General features: G+C 37.0%; 2 protein-coding genes across 6 annotated transcripts in view; one reads left to right on the plus strand and one right to left on the minus strand.

Annotated features, from left to right (window-relative positions):
• LOC139116045 (cAMP-dependent protein kinase inhibitor beta-like) overlaps nucleotides 1-14,646 on the minus strand; it is a 126,546-nt gene extending 111,900 nt beyond the window's left edge. Inside the window, exon 1 of one of the 5 annotated variants that reach the window (XR_011548224.1) lies at nucleotides 14,317-14,616. The gene's annotated coding sequence lies outside the window, so the exon portion shown is untranslated. Of the gene's footprint in view, nucleotides 1-2,594; nucleotides 2,684-12,362; nucleotides 12,597-14,316 lie in introns of those variants that run through there. The other 4 variants (XR_011548223.1, XM_070678545.1, XM_070678544.1 and 1 more) reach the window with 4 other exon arrangements.
• A 280-nt stretch (nucleotides 14,647-14,926) lies between these two features.
• LOC139116041 (transcription termination factor 1a, mitochondrial-like) lies at nucleotides 14,927-19,873 on the plus strand. The gene is made up of 3 exons (XM_070678540.1): nucleotides 14,927-14,975; nucleotides 17,242-17,444; nucleotides 18,533-19,873. Exon 3 carries the CDS (start codon nucleotides 18,553-18,555, stop codon nucleotides 19,798-19,800), a length of 1,248 nt encoding a protein of 415 aa, XP_070534641.1. The 5' UTR covers nucleotides 14,927-14,975; nucleotides 17,242-17,444; nucleotides 18,533-18,552; the 3' UTR covers nucleotides 19,801-19,873.
• The last annotated feature ends 45 nt before the right edge of the window (nucleotides 19,874-19,918 follow it).

Raw genomic sequence — 19,918 nt, forward strand, 5'->3', positions numbered from 1 at the left:
ATAGGATGTCCATCATTCAAACAACGCTGCAGTAATATCAAAGCTACACTTGCAAGAATTCTCAAGAGCTGCCACACTGGTTGTCTTTTATCTCTAAGGACACGTACAGCAACCAACAAAGAGATTAATGTTGTTTACAGCACACTTGTTAATGCATGCTGTGTGTCATTTGGGCCCATTTCTGAACTCTTTAAGAGATTACATAATACACAGTAGGCAATCATAAAACTGACTCCTAAAACCACTTTCTCATCTTCTGAGGGCAATTTGATAAGCAGTCATCTGCTAGTGCTGCTTCAAAGGGACAATGGCTGGGTTATTTTTCAACAATATTTCATTAGTTTTGTTCAATAAAACACACACACTTTATCATATTGCGAGATTTCCCTCAAGTAAAATTGGAATAAAAAAAGCAATAGTTATTACCAATTTCTAAAATTAGAAATTAATGACAAATGAATTCTACTGTTAGTTTGGACCAAAACTAATTTGCCTACTATAACACTAGACAATATACATGCGTGTACATGCATTGTGTTGACAGAGTGAATGCTATAAATATTTCAACATAATTTCTGAGGAAGACCTGAGGAAAGAACAAAATTAATGGACAGTACCTCAAAATTTATGGTAAATGGAGCAGCGGCAAAATATATGTCCTAACGCGATCAATAAATGAGAAGGCACGTTGAGTTTATTAACTTGTCTATATGTTTTTCAGTTTTTCAAGGTATACAGTATGTATTTGTTCAGGTAGAACGTACGCTGAGCCAATTTTTTCAGGTCTTTTGCTCACATAGATATATTTTGAAGCCATAGATTAGCAAATGTAATTTTAATCATTACGCTTTCACAAAATTAAAAATTAAAGTTTTCCTAGTAGAATTATATATATGGCAGCCATTTTGAATTCCAAATTATGGTAATTTAGGTGATTTGTTTCTTAACCTTTGCATGATGACCCTGGACTCTTGTTCTTGATTGTGAAAGAAATGGTTTACAGTAAAATTTTAAGTCCATGGAAATGTTTAAGCAAAAGCTAATATCTTGCTGTTTTGAGGCACGCAGGAAAAAATCATAAAATTTATTCACCAGAAACATGCTGCCATTCCATATTTTGTGCTCATCTTACATTCAACGATGTGGGAATAACTACTTATAACAAATCGTAATTATTTTGTATATTCTCTTTGATTACTGTCTGACGGTTTAATTTCTGTACAACATACCAACGATAAAATTATTCAGTTCTAATTAAAGGTATACTGTCACCCGTTCCAATTTTGGAAAGAGAAAATCTAACCAATCACAGATTTTAAGCGGGTGGCCGCTTTTTAAAAACAGCGCCCTTGCACGGCATTTTGAATACAAAGGAACGCCCTTTTGACCAAATATGGGCATATTTAGACTACAGGTGACTGTATACCTTTAACATCTTCTAGGTCACCATACTAAGGTTTGAATAACACTGAATATGGTCTGAATTAATTAGCAATCACTGGTAACATAAACAATGAGTACAATAGCACAACAGGAATGCAAATTTACATTTGCCTGACAATTAAGTGACAATTAAGTTCCCTGTTGAGTGGATAATCTTCCCTGTAGGTGTGTGATGCAGTGTAGCACTTATGTTGTCAGTGCTAATTAAGATACATTGGTAAGTGGGGCAAGTACATCACACATTGATGGCTTAACAGCTGATTAGTAAATGCAGATATTCAAAAATAAAAACCTATCATAATAATTCTAGATTCAATAATGGAATTAAAGTTGTGTACTGTAGCTAAGAGTCAAACAGAACAGTACTAACTTACATACAGGACATATTTCTTGACAGAATTCACTTATCCTTCTATGCCTGTATACCTATCTTATTTTGCAAACCTTTGCTTTCCATTAGATTTTAAATCAGTTGAAACAATTTGCTTTCTGTTTAACTTCATTGAGGAATATGCCTCTGTAACTCATCCAGGGTTCAACAGAATGCTGCCAAATACAAAGCAACACTGCTGAACAAAGTTACTCTATTTGTAACTTGAGTTTCAGATTTTCATCCATTAATATCCGCTGAGTACGGTAAGTCAAATTCATTGAATTACTTCTTGAATTATGCGCGTACATTCAAACTTTCTTATAAACACACTAAATTGCATTCAAGCATTCCAATTTCCTGTCAAGCATGCATAAATATAGTCACTCTCAATAATTGAAAAAAATCGAAAGCACAAAAAAAAATCTCCAATAGAATTGATCAGGACACAGTACTAATCATCAGCAATATGCAATTAGCAAAATGATAGAAGAAAAAAGATTAGAAAAAATAACAATTAGATTATCAGCAAAGCAAGTCCATTTTGAAAATGGATGCAGTAGATTCTCATAAATTTGAAAGAAAGTTTGAATGAAAGCAGACAACTCAGCTGTCTTAATCTATATTACCATACACCTACAAGGTTGTGTCTGCACTGGTTGCAAAACTCAAGGTAATTTTAATAGAAAAGCCACTTTGAACCTTCACGGTTGACAAGGTTTGAAGAAAAACACTTAAGATATAAAAATTTCTTCATTATTTCAAGCATTTTTGAACTCACAGAAAAATCTGAATCTGCCTGCCCCGCAAGAATATATCTGGATTGTTACAAAGCAGTTGCAAAGGTTAAAAACCATCCCATTCAAAGTCAATTTCACAGGTCTTCAATGACGCCGGTTAACACCCTTCAAAGTTTAAGGTCATGTAGTCCTGGGTACCAACACCAAAATGACCTAATTGCTGCGATAAACATTCATAAAAACACTGGGAATTCAAGGACATTTGAAAGCGGGTTGACTTTTTTCCTAGCCTATCTATTTTAATTTCTGATCACCTTCTGTTACGACCAGAAGGTGACCTTCTACAGGTGAATTTATTTGCATACTAATGTCTTCAAAGGTCATTGACAGTCAATGTGCTAATTTCAAGCATGATGTCCTACCTGTTGTGATATTACAGGACAGAGTGCATTCAAATTTTTTTTAAGTCTGGTTTTGGGGTTTTTTAACAAGAACAAAAGTAGACTGATTATTGGCCCACACCAAGCCTTACAAAAGAGTTGACAACACCAACAGACAAAGAATTCACACATTGAATCCGCAAAGGCTCAGCTGACATCGATTTAATCAATACTTGGCACAACTCTGGCTTTGACAGTCTTAAAAGCACCAAAAGCACCACTTCAAACCCAGCCTAAGTATTGATTTAACAAACCTATTTAGTGTCCTCTTTTCTCAGACATCTTTTTCTCTGCTTTTTGTGATCTCTTGTGATAGGTTGAATGGTCAAATAAACTAGGTGTTCTCAGCAGTGACCTTTCTTCATGTTCAAGTAGCTTTGATAGCTGCTGCACTATAAAGTGCCCTTCTTTGATCAACTGACTCAAACTTGGACATCCAATAAACTTTCAGAGATAAAAGTTTGCTGACATGGAGAAATTTTTTCCAAAATTGCATGGTTTACTTTTGTAATCCACTTTACACTTGAGAAAACAATGCATTCTAAAATTGTTAATGATTTTTTTGATATGATACTGCGATCATTGGCAAAGATAAACTACACAACAGGGACAAATTAAACTGAATGACTTTTCATCTGATTACTGCATTTATAAATAATTTTGCACTTACATGTCAAATCCAACTGCTGAGAACAACAGCCCTATGTCAAGCTGCCCCCCAGGTGTTGCTGACAATCTGGGGCTGAAAATGTAAAGAGGTCTAGTCGCCGGAATAGTTGTTAACACAATAGAGTTGTCCAATATTCCTTACACAAATCATATAATTTTTGTTGATTATGGGAGTAAGAACTGTCTCGTTTCATGGATGTTGGTATTTTAACAAATGAAACGTGTAACTTTGTGAACTTGTCATACAGTTGATTTTCCAATGACCCAAAATTTTCAATTCATTTGATGATAATCTAATTGAAAACCAGACAACATGTCACTAGAATTGACATCCACATACCGTGCTATTGTTGGATCACAAATTGAAACAGCATCTGTCAGTGTGGCAGGGGAAAGATTATAATTTAATTTAAGTCTCACCAAACATGTTTCTGTGATGAGTAAATTATTAAATTTGCCACAGAGATTGACACGGCTGACCCAGTGGGCAACCCTCGCAGATTCCGTTATGAATTATGACTGAAAAGAGTGACACAATCAGAATTGCTGACATACTGAGGGATAAATTTGGATCTTATTAAGTATCTATACGTGTCATCTTACAGAGAAAGCATTAAGTTGATACATCTGACACGTCAGGATATAAATCTATCTTGATTATGAAAATCTTTTATTCCCAGGATTAAGTCCAATGATATTGTTCTGCCATGCATAGAAGTTGATGCCTTCATACAGCAAGCGTTATTTCATCACCCAGGTTCTCATTGACTCTATCTGAGCTCAAATAAAATCAAGCATATCCTTGGATAATTTTGCTGGTAACTTGAAGTTTCTCTACACGACAGCCCAGAAATTGTCAGATCCTCTGAGAGCAGAAACTGTTCACATCCTGTGAAAGAATTAAGTCAATCTGCAAGAAGCCAAAGAATGAAAATAGCAAACCAAGAAAAGTTTCAAAACACTTCTGGGTTTACCATTTTTTCATTCAGTGAACTTTAACTTTACTTAATATTGGGCAATTCTTCCAAATTCTCATAGTCAGTGATTGAAAGATCCAGCCTGGCAGCTTTAAACACAACGTTAGGTAAGTATATAAACTCATCTCTTAAAATCTTACAGCACCAACACACAGTAACCATAGCAACAGAAGCAAGACTTGAATTTCTCCAGAAGCACATTTCATTTTAAGTCAATATTGACCACAGCTTACAAACCAGGTGGAAAGATCTCTTTCGTAGTTGTCAATCTCTCAAAAATAAAATTGTTCTGTACAGGGATTTACTGGTACACTATTTTATTTCCACAATTAGTTTTGGTTTACGGTATAAATGCACTGTGGATAGTCTTCATATACATCAACTCAAAACTTTCTTCTAGCTACCTCCTCCTCCTTCAAATCCCTTCTCTCTGAGCAGTAAATCCCTCAATCTGAATCTCCCCCCCCCCTCTCTCTCTCTCTCTCTCTCTCTCTCTCTCTCTCTCTCTCTCTCTCTATACCTCTCTGTCATCAAATCCATCTCTGTTCCGTCCCTTTTATGAGCCTCTCGACCCCCCATCTCTCCCTCTCTCTCCCCCTCTCTGTTATCAAATCTACGGTATCTCTGTGGTAAACACTGATTATCGTTGACAGGTATCACTAACAGTCTAAAGTCACTTGAAAAAGACTATAAATATCAGCAGATAATAAGAGCAATTATGTCATGTCATGGCAACGTCTCATCAGCCAACAAAAGCCTCAAATTGCACATCCGCACGAATAGCAACAATACAGGAAAGCTAGCTCAACACTGAATCAAATCCTCTTCTAGTGATGGTTCGCTTTTCAGAAATAAATCACACTGCAAAAATTATTGCTTTAAAGCTACCTAAATTGGTGAATTAAGTATAATGCTTGTCAGAAAAATTCCAAAATTTTTATTACAAATTTTTTGACCTCAAAGTTCTCATTATTCAGTGCATCACAGATTCTAAAATCTGGAATTTTGTCACAATGAAGTAAAGATTTATGTCGACAAATAAAAAATGCAGCAAATACATCAGCAGTTCATGTCATATTGATGATTCAGAAAGAAATCCGTCAAACATCTTCAAAAGGAAAACATTCAGGGGTGTAATTTCTGTATTATTATTACTATTATTTCTGGTGAAATTGCATACACACAGAGAGCAGAAAGCAAAGCTGTCATATTCAAAAAAATGTGGCGCCTGTATGTCCCTCTGCTGCAGTCAACAATCTCAATAATGAAACGTTTGCCCATGTTTCCGAACCAAAAGTCTGAATTTGTAAGATAATAACGCAGTAGTCAGCGGGTATAGCCTAAGTGCTCCACTTGAGCAAGCACGTTCCGTCTGTCCGTCAGCGTCTGATGGCCCACTGGCTCTGATGAAAGAATCCCTGAAGGCTGTTGTCAGATCCACTTTGTCATTTCATGTGTTCTCCTCTCCATGCAATGTACTCTTTCAACACCGAGGGCAGCTTCACCAGAAGAAATAGTTGTACCAAGTACATGTAACTTTGTTTCTATTAGTTCTTTTCCTAACCACTTTTCCAAACCACTTATTTTTCTCTTTTGCAAGGTCACTGACTCCCAGATACTCTCTCTTTCCTCTGGCATATGGTGATTTGATGGTAGTTAGCGCTGGTCCACACATCAAATCTTAGTTTAGAGAGATGATTATCATAAGTCAGCTATAGATTGGGGATTAGTATTATCCATATGTTCGGAATACTGTGATGTGGGCTGTGATGAATGCACATATGGAAGGTAAAAAATCACCAGATGAGCTGAAACAAATACTGTTGTCTTCCTACATCTTGATACATGCTATGATGAACACAAAATATATCTTTGCTCTACGGTAAATTTAAGTTTAACAGTATGCTTGTCCAATCATAGCTCACAATGTATTTCTGTTATGTTGTCACTTTTTTCACATGTCCTATCTGTACATGTAATGGGGGAGAGGTGCGACTGGCTACATGATAAGGTGTACTTGAATCTGTCTTTCTCTCAGTATCTTTCAAGGTTCTTAAACAATGCAACAGATTCTTGAATACGAAAACAACACCGAGGACAGAGACTTTGTCCCTTGATGTAAACAAATAATGTATTATTTATAAATTTTCAAGACATTCACAGAGGTTAAAAATTCACTCAAACATAATTGAAGATGAGCTTTAAACTACTTCTTTACATTAAATATTTCCAGGCAATTAAAACAAGACTTTTCTGAGGCTATTATTGTCATTGAGGTGTACACCATGTTTACGTGTTTATGATAAAACTTATCAAGAATTTAGACTGGCATATTTATGCAGTCATCCAGAACAAGCAACTCAATTTATTGGTAGGACAGCAAAAATTGACTTATTATCAATATTATAAACTATCACCTGACATCTGTATTACAAGCCCAAGTATTACAACAACATGACCCCCACAACGAAAATACAGTGTTAGTAACGCAGCCATTCCAGGGTTCAGTCTAGCTTTCTTTATCCCCAAGGCATTATTTGTGTACATACATATAAGAACACAGCTCACATATGTTGATAAATTTACTCTCTGGACGTGAATAAAAGGTGAAAAGGTAAAATAGACGGAAATTTTTTGCTGGTAGGTGAGAAGGGTCAGACACACGGAAGGTTGTATCCATCAATTATATTATCAGGCACGTACTCCAAAAAAAACCAACTCTGAATGAACCTATCATTGTTATCTTCCTTTTCTTTACATCGTCTGGTATGACGTTTTGTCCACAGTGTACGTAAACAATACAATGATAACGTGACATGACTAAGAAGCGAGATCTCCATTGTATCGTCAACAGCAGAACACTAAGTCATGTTTGTACCTGAGGTTTGACAGAGCAAGCAAGATAAATAGTCAGCATGTGATAATATTGACTTTACAAAGAGTTTTTAAAATTCTTTGGGGGGGTAAGAAGATTGGTATTATACCATTTTGTACAAAAACTAAAAAAGAAATGTTCATAAAACATCCCAGTTTGATGACAATGGATACTTTAGTTGATTAAATTAAAGTTGTTGTTAAAAATATATTTACAAATTATATAAATATCATAGTTATAAATGCCCCATTATAGTTTACTCTCAAACAATGAAAGTGCATAAATGACTGTTAAATGTTGATTGGTCAGTACTCATGGCCTAAAGATATTGGTTTCAAGGAAACAATAAAAAATCTGCCATGAATGTATTGCTGATCAATGGCAATGTAGGGTGTGCAGCGACTATTACAGGAAAAAGTATTATGTAAACATCATGACTCGTGCAATAAAGTTAAATGAAATTACAAAAAGGATATCAAAGTTTCATTAAGTTTTGTAATATATATAACAAACATACAAAAATAAATTCAAGGATACTGCAACATATTGACTCAGTTAATGTATCTGGTTAAAAATCAACGTATAATTCAATCATTCTGAATGAGACAAGATCTATTTTTATCTATTTCATTATAATACACATACAAGATATTTGTCCTTGCATTTTGTTTTTAGCTGAATAAATATGAAACTACGAAGCTTGCATATTTTTTTTCACCTAAATTTAAGATTAAATTTGTGGAAAGGTCAGACGGGATTCTCAGCACGTACAGACTGTCAGACTTTTTCCTCTCAATTAAGGTGTTATTTCAGCATAACTACATCTGGCCACTTGAAAGTGTATCGCGGCAAGATGAAACGTTCTATTTTCGACAACTAGGAGTTATTTATAGAAAGCGTATTCTTTAAATGGAGGCATAGCATGAGTTCCGCCTGTGCAACTTTTACTCTTTCAGTTTGAGTGTCATGACACAGTGCAGACGGTAAACAGCTGAAATACACTACAGAATTCAGCCTCAAAAATGAAATGAATACAGAAATGTATGGGATTTGGTCATTTTTACAGTTTGCTTCATTATCTATTTTCCTTGAATTACATTTAAAATAATTACCCAACAATTGATGTAATGAAAATATACTGTACACAAAGTCTGTGATGAGGATTCAAGTATTAACTGTCATCAGTCAGTGTGAAACTCATTTTGTAACAGGCCTTGGTATTGAAATTAACTGTCAGAGTCACTCTAAAGCTCCCAAATGATATGTATGTCTTCTCAGAATTATACTTTAAAGTTTTTACCCAATGTATAAATATTGTGACTGTCTATTTCAATTACACAATTATAGTAAATTAATAAACGTTTGCAAGCATCTTTCAATTTTTCATGTTCACTAATATGAATGATAATTAAACAATTTTGGAAGAACTCTGATATTGAGAATATACAGCACTCTAGTAGGTATTTCATATGTCAAATCTGCTTTCCATTAACTAACTTGAAAGTAATTGCTGGAAATAACACATGGTTTGATGTATAGGATAAAGCCCGAGTACAAGGGCTCTTCTGGTATATAAAGTCCAACCTAACGATAAAATGTCGAGGCCGCAGGCCGAGACATTTTATCGTAGGGTTGGACTTTATATACCAGAAGAGCCCGAGTACGAGGGTTTTATCCGACTTAAAAACTATCGCCCCTAACTGATATATTTTCGTTTTCAATGTGTTTACGTCAACCGTCCCCTTTGTCAATGTAACATGTTTAGGATATGAATTAACTTTCATTTGTGAAATAGCCTTCCAATGTAATGGAACATCCTATAAATGCCCTAGGGCACATTATTATAAATGCCCTAGGGCAAATTAGTTTATGTTTGTACCACAGCAGATGTTGTGTTGCAGCTTGTTTCCGCTGTGTTACCAAATTTGAATATTAAAACGTACCAGATGTCTACAGAATATGACATGTTCACTTTTGATTGGACAGTACTTTACTATGGCGCTGTCATTCGTTTCTGGAATTTGGTGACCAAGGCTTTACGAGTAGATAAAACACCCTGAATTGAGCACTCTGATTGGTCAATCAACAGTAGATAGTTTTTAATACCTACTTTAACCCCTTTAACTACTGTGGTTTGGCCCAAAACCATAGTTATCAAAGGTAATTGTGGACTTGTTCACAGGGAATAGGGGGTGAACAGGTTAAAGTAGAAGTACCGGGTATATTATAAACATTGTGATGGTTTATTGTCCTGTGTATTGTGACAAGAGCAATCTAACCCTTTGACCCCTGGCTGACCTTTGATTCAGGGGTCATTGTATAAAACCTGAGACCACTGACAAGAATACTGTTCATGTCAATAAATCCGGAATAATTATCATTTTTAATAACTTTAATGACAATTTAAATTGCTCAAATAATACTTCTTACCTACGGTTATTTCTTTGAAAAATGTAAGATCAGCCAACAAACTGAATTGTCAGTACACCAATGTCATTATCATTTATAGACAAACTTTTTTGCTGTGGTCAAGAATGACATTAATACCATGTACCATATACAGTACCAGTTCTGTAGCATATCTAAGGTAAAACTGTTCAATCAACTTTCTACACACAAATATGATGCAATACCAACGATAAAGTCAGACCATACACAAACCTGAAATGGTTCTCCTCAAAATGAGCTCATGATGTCATACGGGCGGAAGTCTGGTATGTTGAAAGTCAAATAAAAAAACTTGATAATAAAAGCTGAAGACAGCAAACAGATTTTGCTCGCTTTATCCCCACAAAACTACACTGGTCTCATTATATGATCGACAACGACGCAGACAGACTAAGACATAAATATGCAGTAGTATATTGCAAGCAAAATCAACCAGACCAAAGTCCTCCTAACAAATGTACGATTACAAGACTAACTCTCAATAAAATTCAATCAATAACATGTGCTGTCTCATCATTGTGTTTGAATGTAAAGTTACAGACATCTTTTCGTATGGCATAACTCATAGGACTTATACAGATAAATGCTCGCAATGTTAAAAGTGATGAGCTTTTTCTCATTTTCCAAGAGATCAATAAAATGCAATAAATCCAATTTCCCTGGAAAAAAAAACACTAAATACAGCAAGCATTCTGTCAACAGACGACTTCAAGAGACTTAATTGTGAAAGAAAATAATTAACTGCCATTTCAGAGTTGCTAGGGACAAGATTACACAATATATGGAATTCATATGTTCTTGTGATTATGGTGAATCAATTCTAGTTGACAACGGTAATATCTAATGCTAGTTTCTTTGTGTCTAGTTCATTATTTTTAATAGCCAGGGATTGGACATCACCCTATTTCATATTCATGTCGTGTAGGTTCTTATTATTACTTTTCTTTGGATGGTGACGTGTTTTTTAACAAAATGCTGAAGCATGAATAGCACTGATTGCAACCCTAGGCTTGTTACTAAATATAGAAATGCATTTGCGACATCAGCTCTACTGACAGTATGTTCAACAAATTTTTACCTCTTTTATGTTTACGTTCATTTCTATGAAGTATATGTTCCAAGACCTTGACATTAACAGATTCTTTCAATAGTTTTTATCCAAAACACTGCTACCAATAAGTACCATTTTTCTTTTATTTTTACTTATAGTTTCCAAAACCCTTGTAAAAAATTTCGAGCAAATATTTGATTTCACAAATAGATGACAAACCTACGATGTATTTAGGAATCACCAAATGCTAATAGGGTAAATGAAGATACGGAAACACACCACATTCATCATATTCAAGTTCATCGTTGCAAAAAGGGGATTGTACTTAGCCTGTTACATCTATTTGAGGTTTTTGGTGGGGGGATGGGAGGGGATGGCTGTTTGCAGGGTGTTTTGTTTGTTTTTGTGTTTACAACACAAAGGGAAAAGTCTATCAATATATATCGGCATTGATAACATCACTCAACCTGTCTGTGCAAAACACCCAATACCAATAGTACAGTTTCTATGTTTAGAATCCTAAAAATGTCTCAAACACTATGTATCTGATACATTCGGCAGCCCTGGGCTGCTTTATTAAAATTGTTCAAAAATTATTGAAATTCAGATAGAATGTACTACCTCATGACCCTCCTCAATTTTGAAACCTGAGGTCAAATGAAGTTTTCGCTTTTTTTAGTTTGCCTTCGTGAAAATTTTAAAAAATTTAATTTTCGCCCACAGAGTAAAACATAGAGTATGGGCCATTCTGCATTAAATATTTGTAAATTGTAGTTTAATTTGTTTCGCTAATCCCAGTCTCCGGTGACCTCTGATTTTTTTCTGGATTATGAAAGAGTGTTTTCAAGTTGAGCAGATGTTTCAAACTTTCCATTACAAGGCAGGTAATACATAAATAAAACCTGCAACGCCACTGTACACATTATACACATACCATGATGACATTTCCCCTCATTGGTTCGACAGACATACAGGATTCTTAGAATTCACAATGCTGGTACAATTTCAACAAATCCAATCAACTGTTTTTGTCTACAGACGTCCTTCCCTCAGGTTTCCAAGGCCTCTCTGTCCCCTTCAAGTTATTTGTCCCAGAAGGGCAAAAACATGGCTTCAATCCGGACAGAGTGTAATGCCACTGAGATGATCTGGCCATGCGGAATGTTTGGCTTCAATGTCTGTTATCCACCATAGTGAAAAGAATCAACAATGAATGCAGGCAGTGTGACAATGCCTGCGGGCAAAACAAGCATCGAACACAAGATATACTTCACCATGACAAGTATACACATATACCAGTTGATAAATTTTCTGTAAACTTTCAAGTTATTTAACTGTAAAAATGTTACCTGATGACAATATTTGAAGGTTCCTGTACAGCACAATCACACCTTGCAACGTCTGATCCACCGTTCCGAGTAACAATTCTGTTAAATCTAACAGTGTCTGATCAGTGAAGCTGGTCCGCGTTCACAAAGGCCAGGGGGAATAATGGTCTAGTTTCACATGAAATACGATAGGGCTATTCTACTCACAGGTAGCTAATTTATCTATGGCCGGTCGCAGACCAAAATAAACTGAACAGAGAGAGGAGCTCCACTGACTGTGGACCACTCCATTTTACAGGAGGTGGTGAAGGGGTTCAAAGTGCATGTGCCATTCTCGAAGTTAGCTATGGTGCTAGTGGTGCTAAGTACAGAATACGTGACAAAATACTTACATCATAGTTCTACCAGCCTCAGTATAATTATTTAAACAATCTTATGTCAACTTCAAGTATATATATGTATCTCATGCAGACTGTGTTTGGGGCCACTGAATGATTGCACTCAGTAAAATAAATTCTGAACTCTTCCGTAAAATGCCCTCTAATGGATTGGCAAATACAAATATATTTACAACTGTCAGGGCATATATGGCATAATATGCTTTCCAAACAATGACTAAGTCAGTAAGCGGAGACACGGTGGGTTATTATCAAATTCAAACCAAGTCACTGTGGGATTTACTCATGCACTCTCCATCACAGTTTGGTGAATAAACAACTTTACCAATGTCCAGTTTTGGGAAAAAAATTCCTTCAAATTATTGTGATTTAAAAACTTTTCAAAAATATTGGAGTTGTCTTTTGTTCCCATCCAGCCTTATTGGTTTGGCTTCACGATAAAAAACAATTGGGAATAACCAGCACTTTGAGGTGAAAGCTGTAGCATTCAATCAAACTGTGATATGATATCTATTCCACAGTCTGTTAAGTTTTATGATGATTACAAAGTGTAGCAATAAGTCAGATAAAGTATCACCATTGGAAAAAAATAACTGATAGCAACAATTTATAGTCTTGCAATTTAAGATGTAATTTCATGCATGTCTGATTTTGAGAAGCGTTATACTGAAAACAACATTCCGGCCCCGTCTGTGTAGCAAATGACAAAACGTACATGTATAAAAAATGGTGAAGCCACAAGAAAGCTAAGCTCTTACAAATTACAATGTCAGTGCCACTAAAACACATTTACGTGTTTGAAGACAGCTTCACAGGCCAGAACCGTTGCTGCTTCTTTGCAGAGACACATCCTAGAGACAACCTATGCCTTAAATTTTCACTAGGTGTGAGCACTCAAGCTTATCTGAAACCTTGGGCATTATCAAAAGCCACTCGGAGAACATGCTCTCAACTGAGTCATCGTTTCTGTAGCCTAGAATCCTATTCGTCCGCTTGCCTCCGTACTCAGTGGGTCGGAGGTACGGTACTACAGAGGCAAGCGGACGAATAGGATTCTAGGCTATCGTTTCTGCTGGTGGCAGGAGACGTAGAAATCTTCAGGAGTAACCCCGGACTGACAATCAACAGTCAGAGATCAAAGACGTGGGTTGAATGAAAGACGGCGGGTTATTGGATTTTGACTTCATGGGAGCGGTGCAGTCCTTTCACTCAGTTTTTTAGAGGCCGCGAGGGTAAAGGTGAAAATTCTCTCTCTCTCTCTCTCTCTCTCTCTCTCTCTCTCTCTCTCAATATTTCGAGAGATAAGGAGCTAAACCACAGATGGATCACGTTGAACTGAACTCAGTAGCAGCCTAGCCTGTTTGCATTTCTCCCGCCGCGACAACTGACAAGTCTGGTGCAGCGACAATTCAAATTTCTGCGATTCATTTGAAAAATTAAAGACTTTGGTCCAATCTATCGGAAAATGTATTGATACAGCACAAAAATTTGGGAACTTTTGATATGTATGAAAGAAATTTCAAAATTGGAATATACTCATTTACAAAGTGGGCAAAGTTGTTGCAATATATACTTGCCTGCGAATAGACGTAGCTCAACTTCGATGGATATCACCGAACAGAAGACAGATCCGATGTCCGTAAGGTGTAAATCACTCCCTGGCCTGAACACAGTTATATCTCCAACACCGTGAAACTGATAACGGGATCCTTTATCTGTCAAATAGTTATCATCTTTTCCACCCGATCGCACGGCAGTGTCAAAACTTGAAGAATATTTCTCACAGGTTACTACAGCAAATATGCGATAAGGATAACAAGCTAGCTTTCTCCGTATTGTATAGGTTCTCTTCTCGTTCTACTCAGTCAGCTCTCAATGCGTCTCATTCATGGTGATGAGCGGCGTCTGCTGGTCGTCGCTCCGCGACATACTACTGTCATTGGGGTGTGTGGCCTTCTTTGAGGGACTAGCAATAAAGGTTCTAGTCGTAGTCAAATCACATTGCAAGCACAGTGAATAAGCTCACATACACAAGCAAAAAAGCAAATCAGTGAGGAAACTCTGTGAAGTCCAGTGGTGTGGAAATATCATGGTAGCATTGTCAACCCAGGGCGTGTACGATGTTGAACATCCAATCTTACCGTTATAAAAATGGAACGGGCGACAATTACGGTGACTGACAGCTGATAAACATCCAAGATGTCTGCGCCCTTGCTACTGAGCGTGTCAGTGTCAGGTAAACACCACAGTTTTTATCGCACAGAGTTCGATTCCGTGAATCAGAGAAGTACTTGTGATAAAAGTCTGCTTTTAGTTACTACACGGCTGCATCAATGCACGTGAAAGTCGCTTTAATAGAAGGTTTTCTGCAATCCCATTGTTGCAGATCATGCTGCAATCGACAAGCTTTGTAATAATACCACCTCCATCATCCATGGTAATCCATGCCCATGTACGTCCTTGCGTTCAAACTCGTGGTACGCCGTATCGGTGTAATGAGGAACCATAGTTGCAAGTTGTCGCGATCAAAGATGTTCTTGCACGTAAGGAAATCCAAACCCGAGGCAGAAATCTCCAATTTCTCGGGAAATTAATGTGACCTGAAATGACCTAAATAATACGGGTGACCATAAAGTGAAACAGGAACTTCAGGTCTCCACATCCTTCTGTCAGTCATTTCATTTCCTTTATTTCAAAGTCATAGTTCAGACATAAACAGTAGTAGCTACAATAATTTTAGCCTTATAGACCGTTACAGTCTACAGTTATTGCATCTAATCTAAGACAGTGTCGTATGTAGAAGTTAGACAAGCGTAAAGTTGGCTTCATTATTCTACTCCTCAGCTTCAGAGGACTCGTGCGGAAATAACTCTGAGTACGACACTACAGTGTCAGTTTCATCATGGATGTACAAAAATAGGTCTATTTTTGTACATCCATGGTTTCATTGGTGTAAGATCCGACAATTCCCGACTGAAACACTGCGGCCTCTGTCTTCTGCAAAATTGGTAACTTCTGAAATCTAATGTCTATTTTAATATGGCCATGTGGTTACAACACAACATTCCTAGCCATAAGGGACTGGTCAGTTTCTTCGGCCTGGGGGGGGGGGGCGGTGGATTATTTTTTGCCGACGTCAAAAAGTGGCTGACCCCCCTATTCCAAATTTTGAAAACAGGGTGACCCCCCCCTATTCCAAATTTCTAAAACAGGGTGACCCCCCCCCCCCCCGGCGCGACAAAGGTAAAACAAAAGATGGACATAAATATATATATATATATATATATATATATATATATATATATATATATATATATATATATATATATATTATATTTTACATTTTACATATATTTATATTTTAAATAATCATTCTATGTTTTAGTGAAATTGTTGACATGTCAGTTGTAAGATAGGAATTTCAAAGTGTCAATCTTAAAGTTTAAATACAGTACATTTTGAATGAGCTGTATTTTGAATGAGCTGTGAATGTATTTCACACTTTCTCTGCTTAACCAGATGTCCTGAACTGTTGTACAGAAATGGATGTCAATCATTAATATCAAAGAGGAAAAAGCAGTGAATCAAAAACTTTGATGGGTGTTAAGACTTGCCAACCATCCAATTAAATCTACTGAGGAGCCATAGAGAGCTTTTTTAGCCAAATCTGCCTTGTATATTAAAGTCATGCACCTGAAGGGCATGCTGAAAGATGTATGATATATTAAAGTAATGAGCTTGAAGAGCACGCTGAAAAATATTGAACATACAGATATCTCTGATGTATGTATGCTTGATATGTTAAAGTTGGGCGTGCTGAAAAATATGACTGATTATTGAAGTTACGCGCCCAAAGGGCGCGCCGAAAAATACAACTGAATGATGAATTTTGTGGCTGACACTAGCATTTTAGGCAATGATGAGCCTGTGTCAAAATTCAAAAACACACTGACCCCCCTATTGGGCATTTCAAAACATGGTGACCCCCCCCCCCCTATCACCAAAGTCAAAAACAGGGTGAACCCCCCCCCCCACAAATCCACCGCCCCCCCCCCCCCCAGGCTGAAGAAACTGACCAGTCCCTAAGTTGGAATGCCCTATGATTGTTATTATTGTTCCTGGAAGTTCAAATTACATTGCGTATGCAGGTCGTAGGTCACATTTATTAGAGTATATGATTTTTTACGTCTTCTATATGATTAGCACCTTTGTATCCCATTGAAGGGGGGAAAATTTTACACATTTCAGACTTTCAACACTGTTCCTAATGCAAGAGTTACCAAGACAACAGCAAACACTGCCACTGGATCATGGATCAGAAATTACAAGCACTACCGAAAAATATGTCATTGTGAGATATTCTACCGATGAAAATTACTGATTTTTTTACAATTCAAAAAAAGGTTCTGAAAGTGTGCTCTTTACTTTTAAAAAGTTTTGGGCAACTTTTACCATTTATATCTCATCAGGTTGAGTCACTTTCATACTTTTGCACTTTTCAGATCTGATGCTGATGTCACGCTGAGTGGCATAATTTTCAGTGTCGGCTTGAAAGGCAAAGGTGAACCCAGTACTGAAGATGAGAATGACACTAACTTTACAGTCATAGAAGCAAGTCTTGCTACTACTGTCCATGGTTCAAGAATCCACTCGTCCTTGTGCCTTCTCATCTCAAAGTGCTTGCTCCTTCATCCCAAACTTTGCTGTAAGTGATCTACGAAAATCACAATTATTCGTACAACTTTTAGCGAAATCAGAAGGCCATGTACCACAACAGGGTCAAAAAAGCATCATAGGCCCTAGAACACCTTGGGCATTTTACTAGTAGTACAGTTGTATACGTCCACAGTGTCTGGGCCAAACACAGTCAAATTGGACCAAAAGCGACCCATTATAACACTATGGAGCTACTCCATGCCCACATACAAGTTCAGTGTGTACAAATTGTACATGCTCAAATTTACTTTCTTTTCCAGACTGTTGCTTTGTCATAAGTTTTGTAATTCTCTTTTACCTTAATCAACTTAGCTGCATGTTTAGCGCTACCATGGAGGTATATTTGTGAGAGCTTCAACCTCCATGGCCATACCGCTCCCTTTGGTTGTGTTGTATTGCAGAATAGGACACACAGCCACAGGGAATGGTAAGTGCATAGTAAGCTGAACAGAATAAGCATCACTGGTTCTAGGTAACCAAAAAACTGTAATATGTCACCAACCTGGTAAGCTACTCACTAACTAGTAGATACTGTCAAATTAATGAGTTGCTACTATACTGGTAAGCCAACTAATTTACCAGTATCTTTATTCATTGTGAATATATAAGTACAGTTTCTTGTTCTAATACCCAAAACATATCAAAATGCCAACCCTAGTATTCCACATATCAACACAGCCTCTGTGTATGTGATGTCCTATCTCAGTGTAGGGCACACATTGTGAACAGAGAGAGAAAAATAAGAAAATTGGACTTGTGAAACAAAAATAATGAAAAGACTGTAAAAATTTATAGCTTTTTCCCAGAAAGATAATATTATTTAATCAGGATGTTATTATACCAGGAAGCTACCACTGAAACTTTATGACAAATTGTCTGAGACTAGTGAGCTACCTATGCTGATAAACCAATGGACTAATACCCTCCACAACTGGCTGCTGTTCGCTCATAAAATCCCTTGATTTGATATTGAGCTCCTGACGTTGGAATAAAGTTAAACTGAAACCTGTATATTGGCTTTTAAAATTGCTATGATCTCCTTTCTGACAGCAGTTTCACTTTTATTTTTTGTTGCAGTCCATTTTTTGTCAAGCAAAATGATGAAGACAGTTGTGAAGCAACTACTGTTTCAAAGTCATGGACGCAAGCTGCAATCAACGGCAATCGCTTTCTGTCCATGGGAAGTAGCAAGGTTAAGGACTAAACAACAGACAGTATTGAGTGTCAGACACTTGTCTACAATTCATGCTGGAGTGTTTCATGGTAACATTCAGTCAAAGACAGTCTACTATCATAAATGTCACTTTTCAAACTCTCTAAACTGCCTGTTTACTAAACAACAGTTTCTTCTCAACCCCAGTGACCGTGATTTCCTCCAGTCAATCGGCGTCAATTTACACAAGGTACCGTCTATTTCGGTCAATGAGAGCGCTTTATCAAGTGTCAAAAAACTGGTTCAGTTCTTGCAAGACAATGAAATACCTGACCATGACATTGTAGCTGTCATTCAAAAATATCCACGCATTGCTTTCGTCCGGCCATTGGAGCTCCAGGACAGATTTCAAATGCTTTATGATGTAGGTATGCACAGGGACGACGTGAACAAGCTCTTCATAAGGGCACCATCAGTTTTTTCTAGATTCAAGACAAGCACTCACTTTCAAGATTTCATAGAGTTCCTTCAAGAAGTGGGCCTCCCAAACATGCACATCATGCGTATCATTCAGAGAAGTCCATTGCTCCTGAATAGAGTGAAACACATCCAGGGAATTGTTCAGCACTTTAGAGACCTTTTCCAGAAACACGGATGTGAAGAGGAATTCCCACGGAGAATCAAATACCTGCTTGTCCAGGATCCTTTGATATTTATTCAGTCACTGCAGGTTATCCAGGAAAAGTTGGATTTCCTCTCTAGTTTAGGTATCCATGGCAAGGACCAGATCCGGGTCATTTGCAACTGTCCCAACGCTCTTCGCACCAGCGATGATTATAAACTGAAAGTAATGGATTTCATCAAGCACAAACTCAACCTCAGCCAACAAGAGTTAATCAACTTGATCATCTTTTACCCACAACTACTGTACTTTTCCACTGAAAAGCTTGAAAAGAACATCAGCTTTCTGTACAGTGAAGGTTTCACTGCCAAAGACATCATCGGCAAACCAGCCGTGCTCACTCGGAGCCCTCAACTTTTGCAAAAGAGGTGCAGAGAACTGAAAGAAGTCAAATTCGATTTTAGTAGTCTTCATATCTTTCTGGTAAAACCTGAGAAATACCAAGCAAGATTGGAGAGACTGAGAGATGTTGAACAGAAGGCATCAAGCCAAGATGTGGAAAATACCTAAATCATTTTCATTGAAGAACTATTGAAGTCATATTCCTAATAAATAAAAAGGAAATGCTGAAGTTATAATAATATGAGATCGTGCAGGGAGTGTTTTTGTGAGTTTGTGGTTGAGTAAG

The sequence above is a fragment of the Ptychodera flava genome, chromosome 17 (assembly GCF_041260155.1).
Source record: "Ptychodera flava strain L36383 chromosome 17, AS_Pfla_20210202, whole genome shotgun sequence".
Classification (NCBI taxonomy): domain Eukaryota; kingdom Metazoa; phylum Hemichordata; class Enteropneusta; family Ptychoderidae; genus Ptychodera; species Ptychodera flava.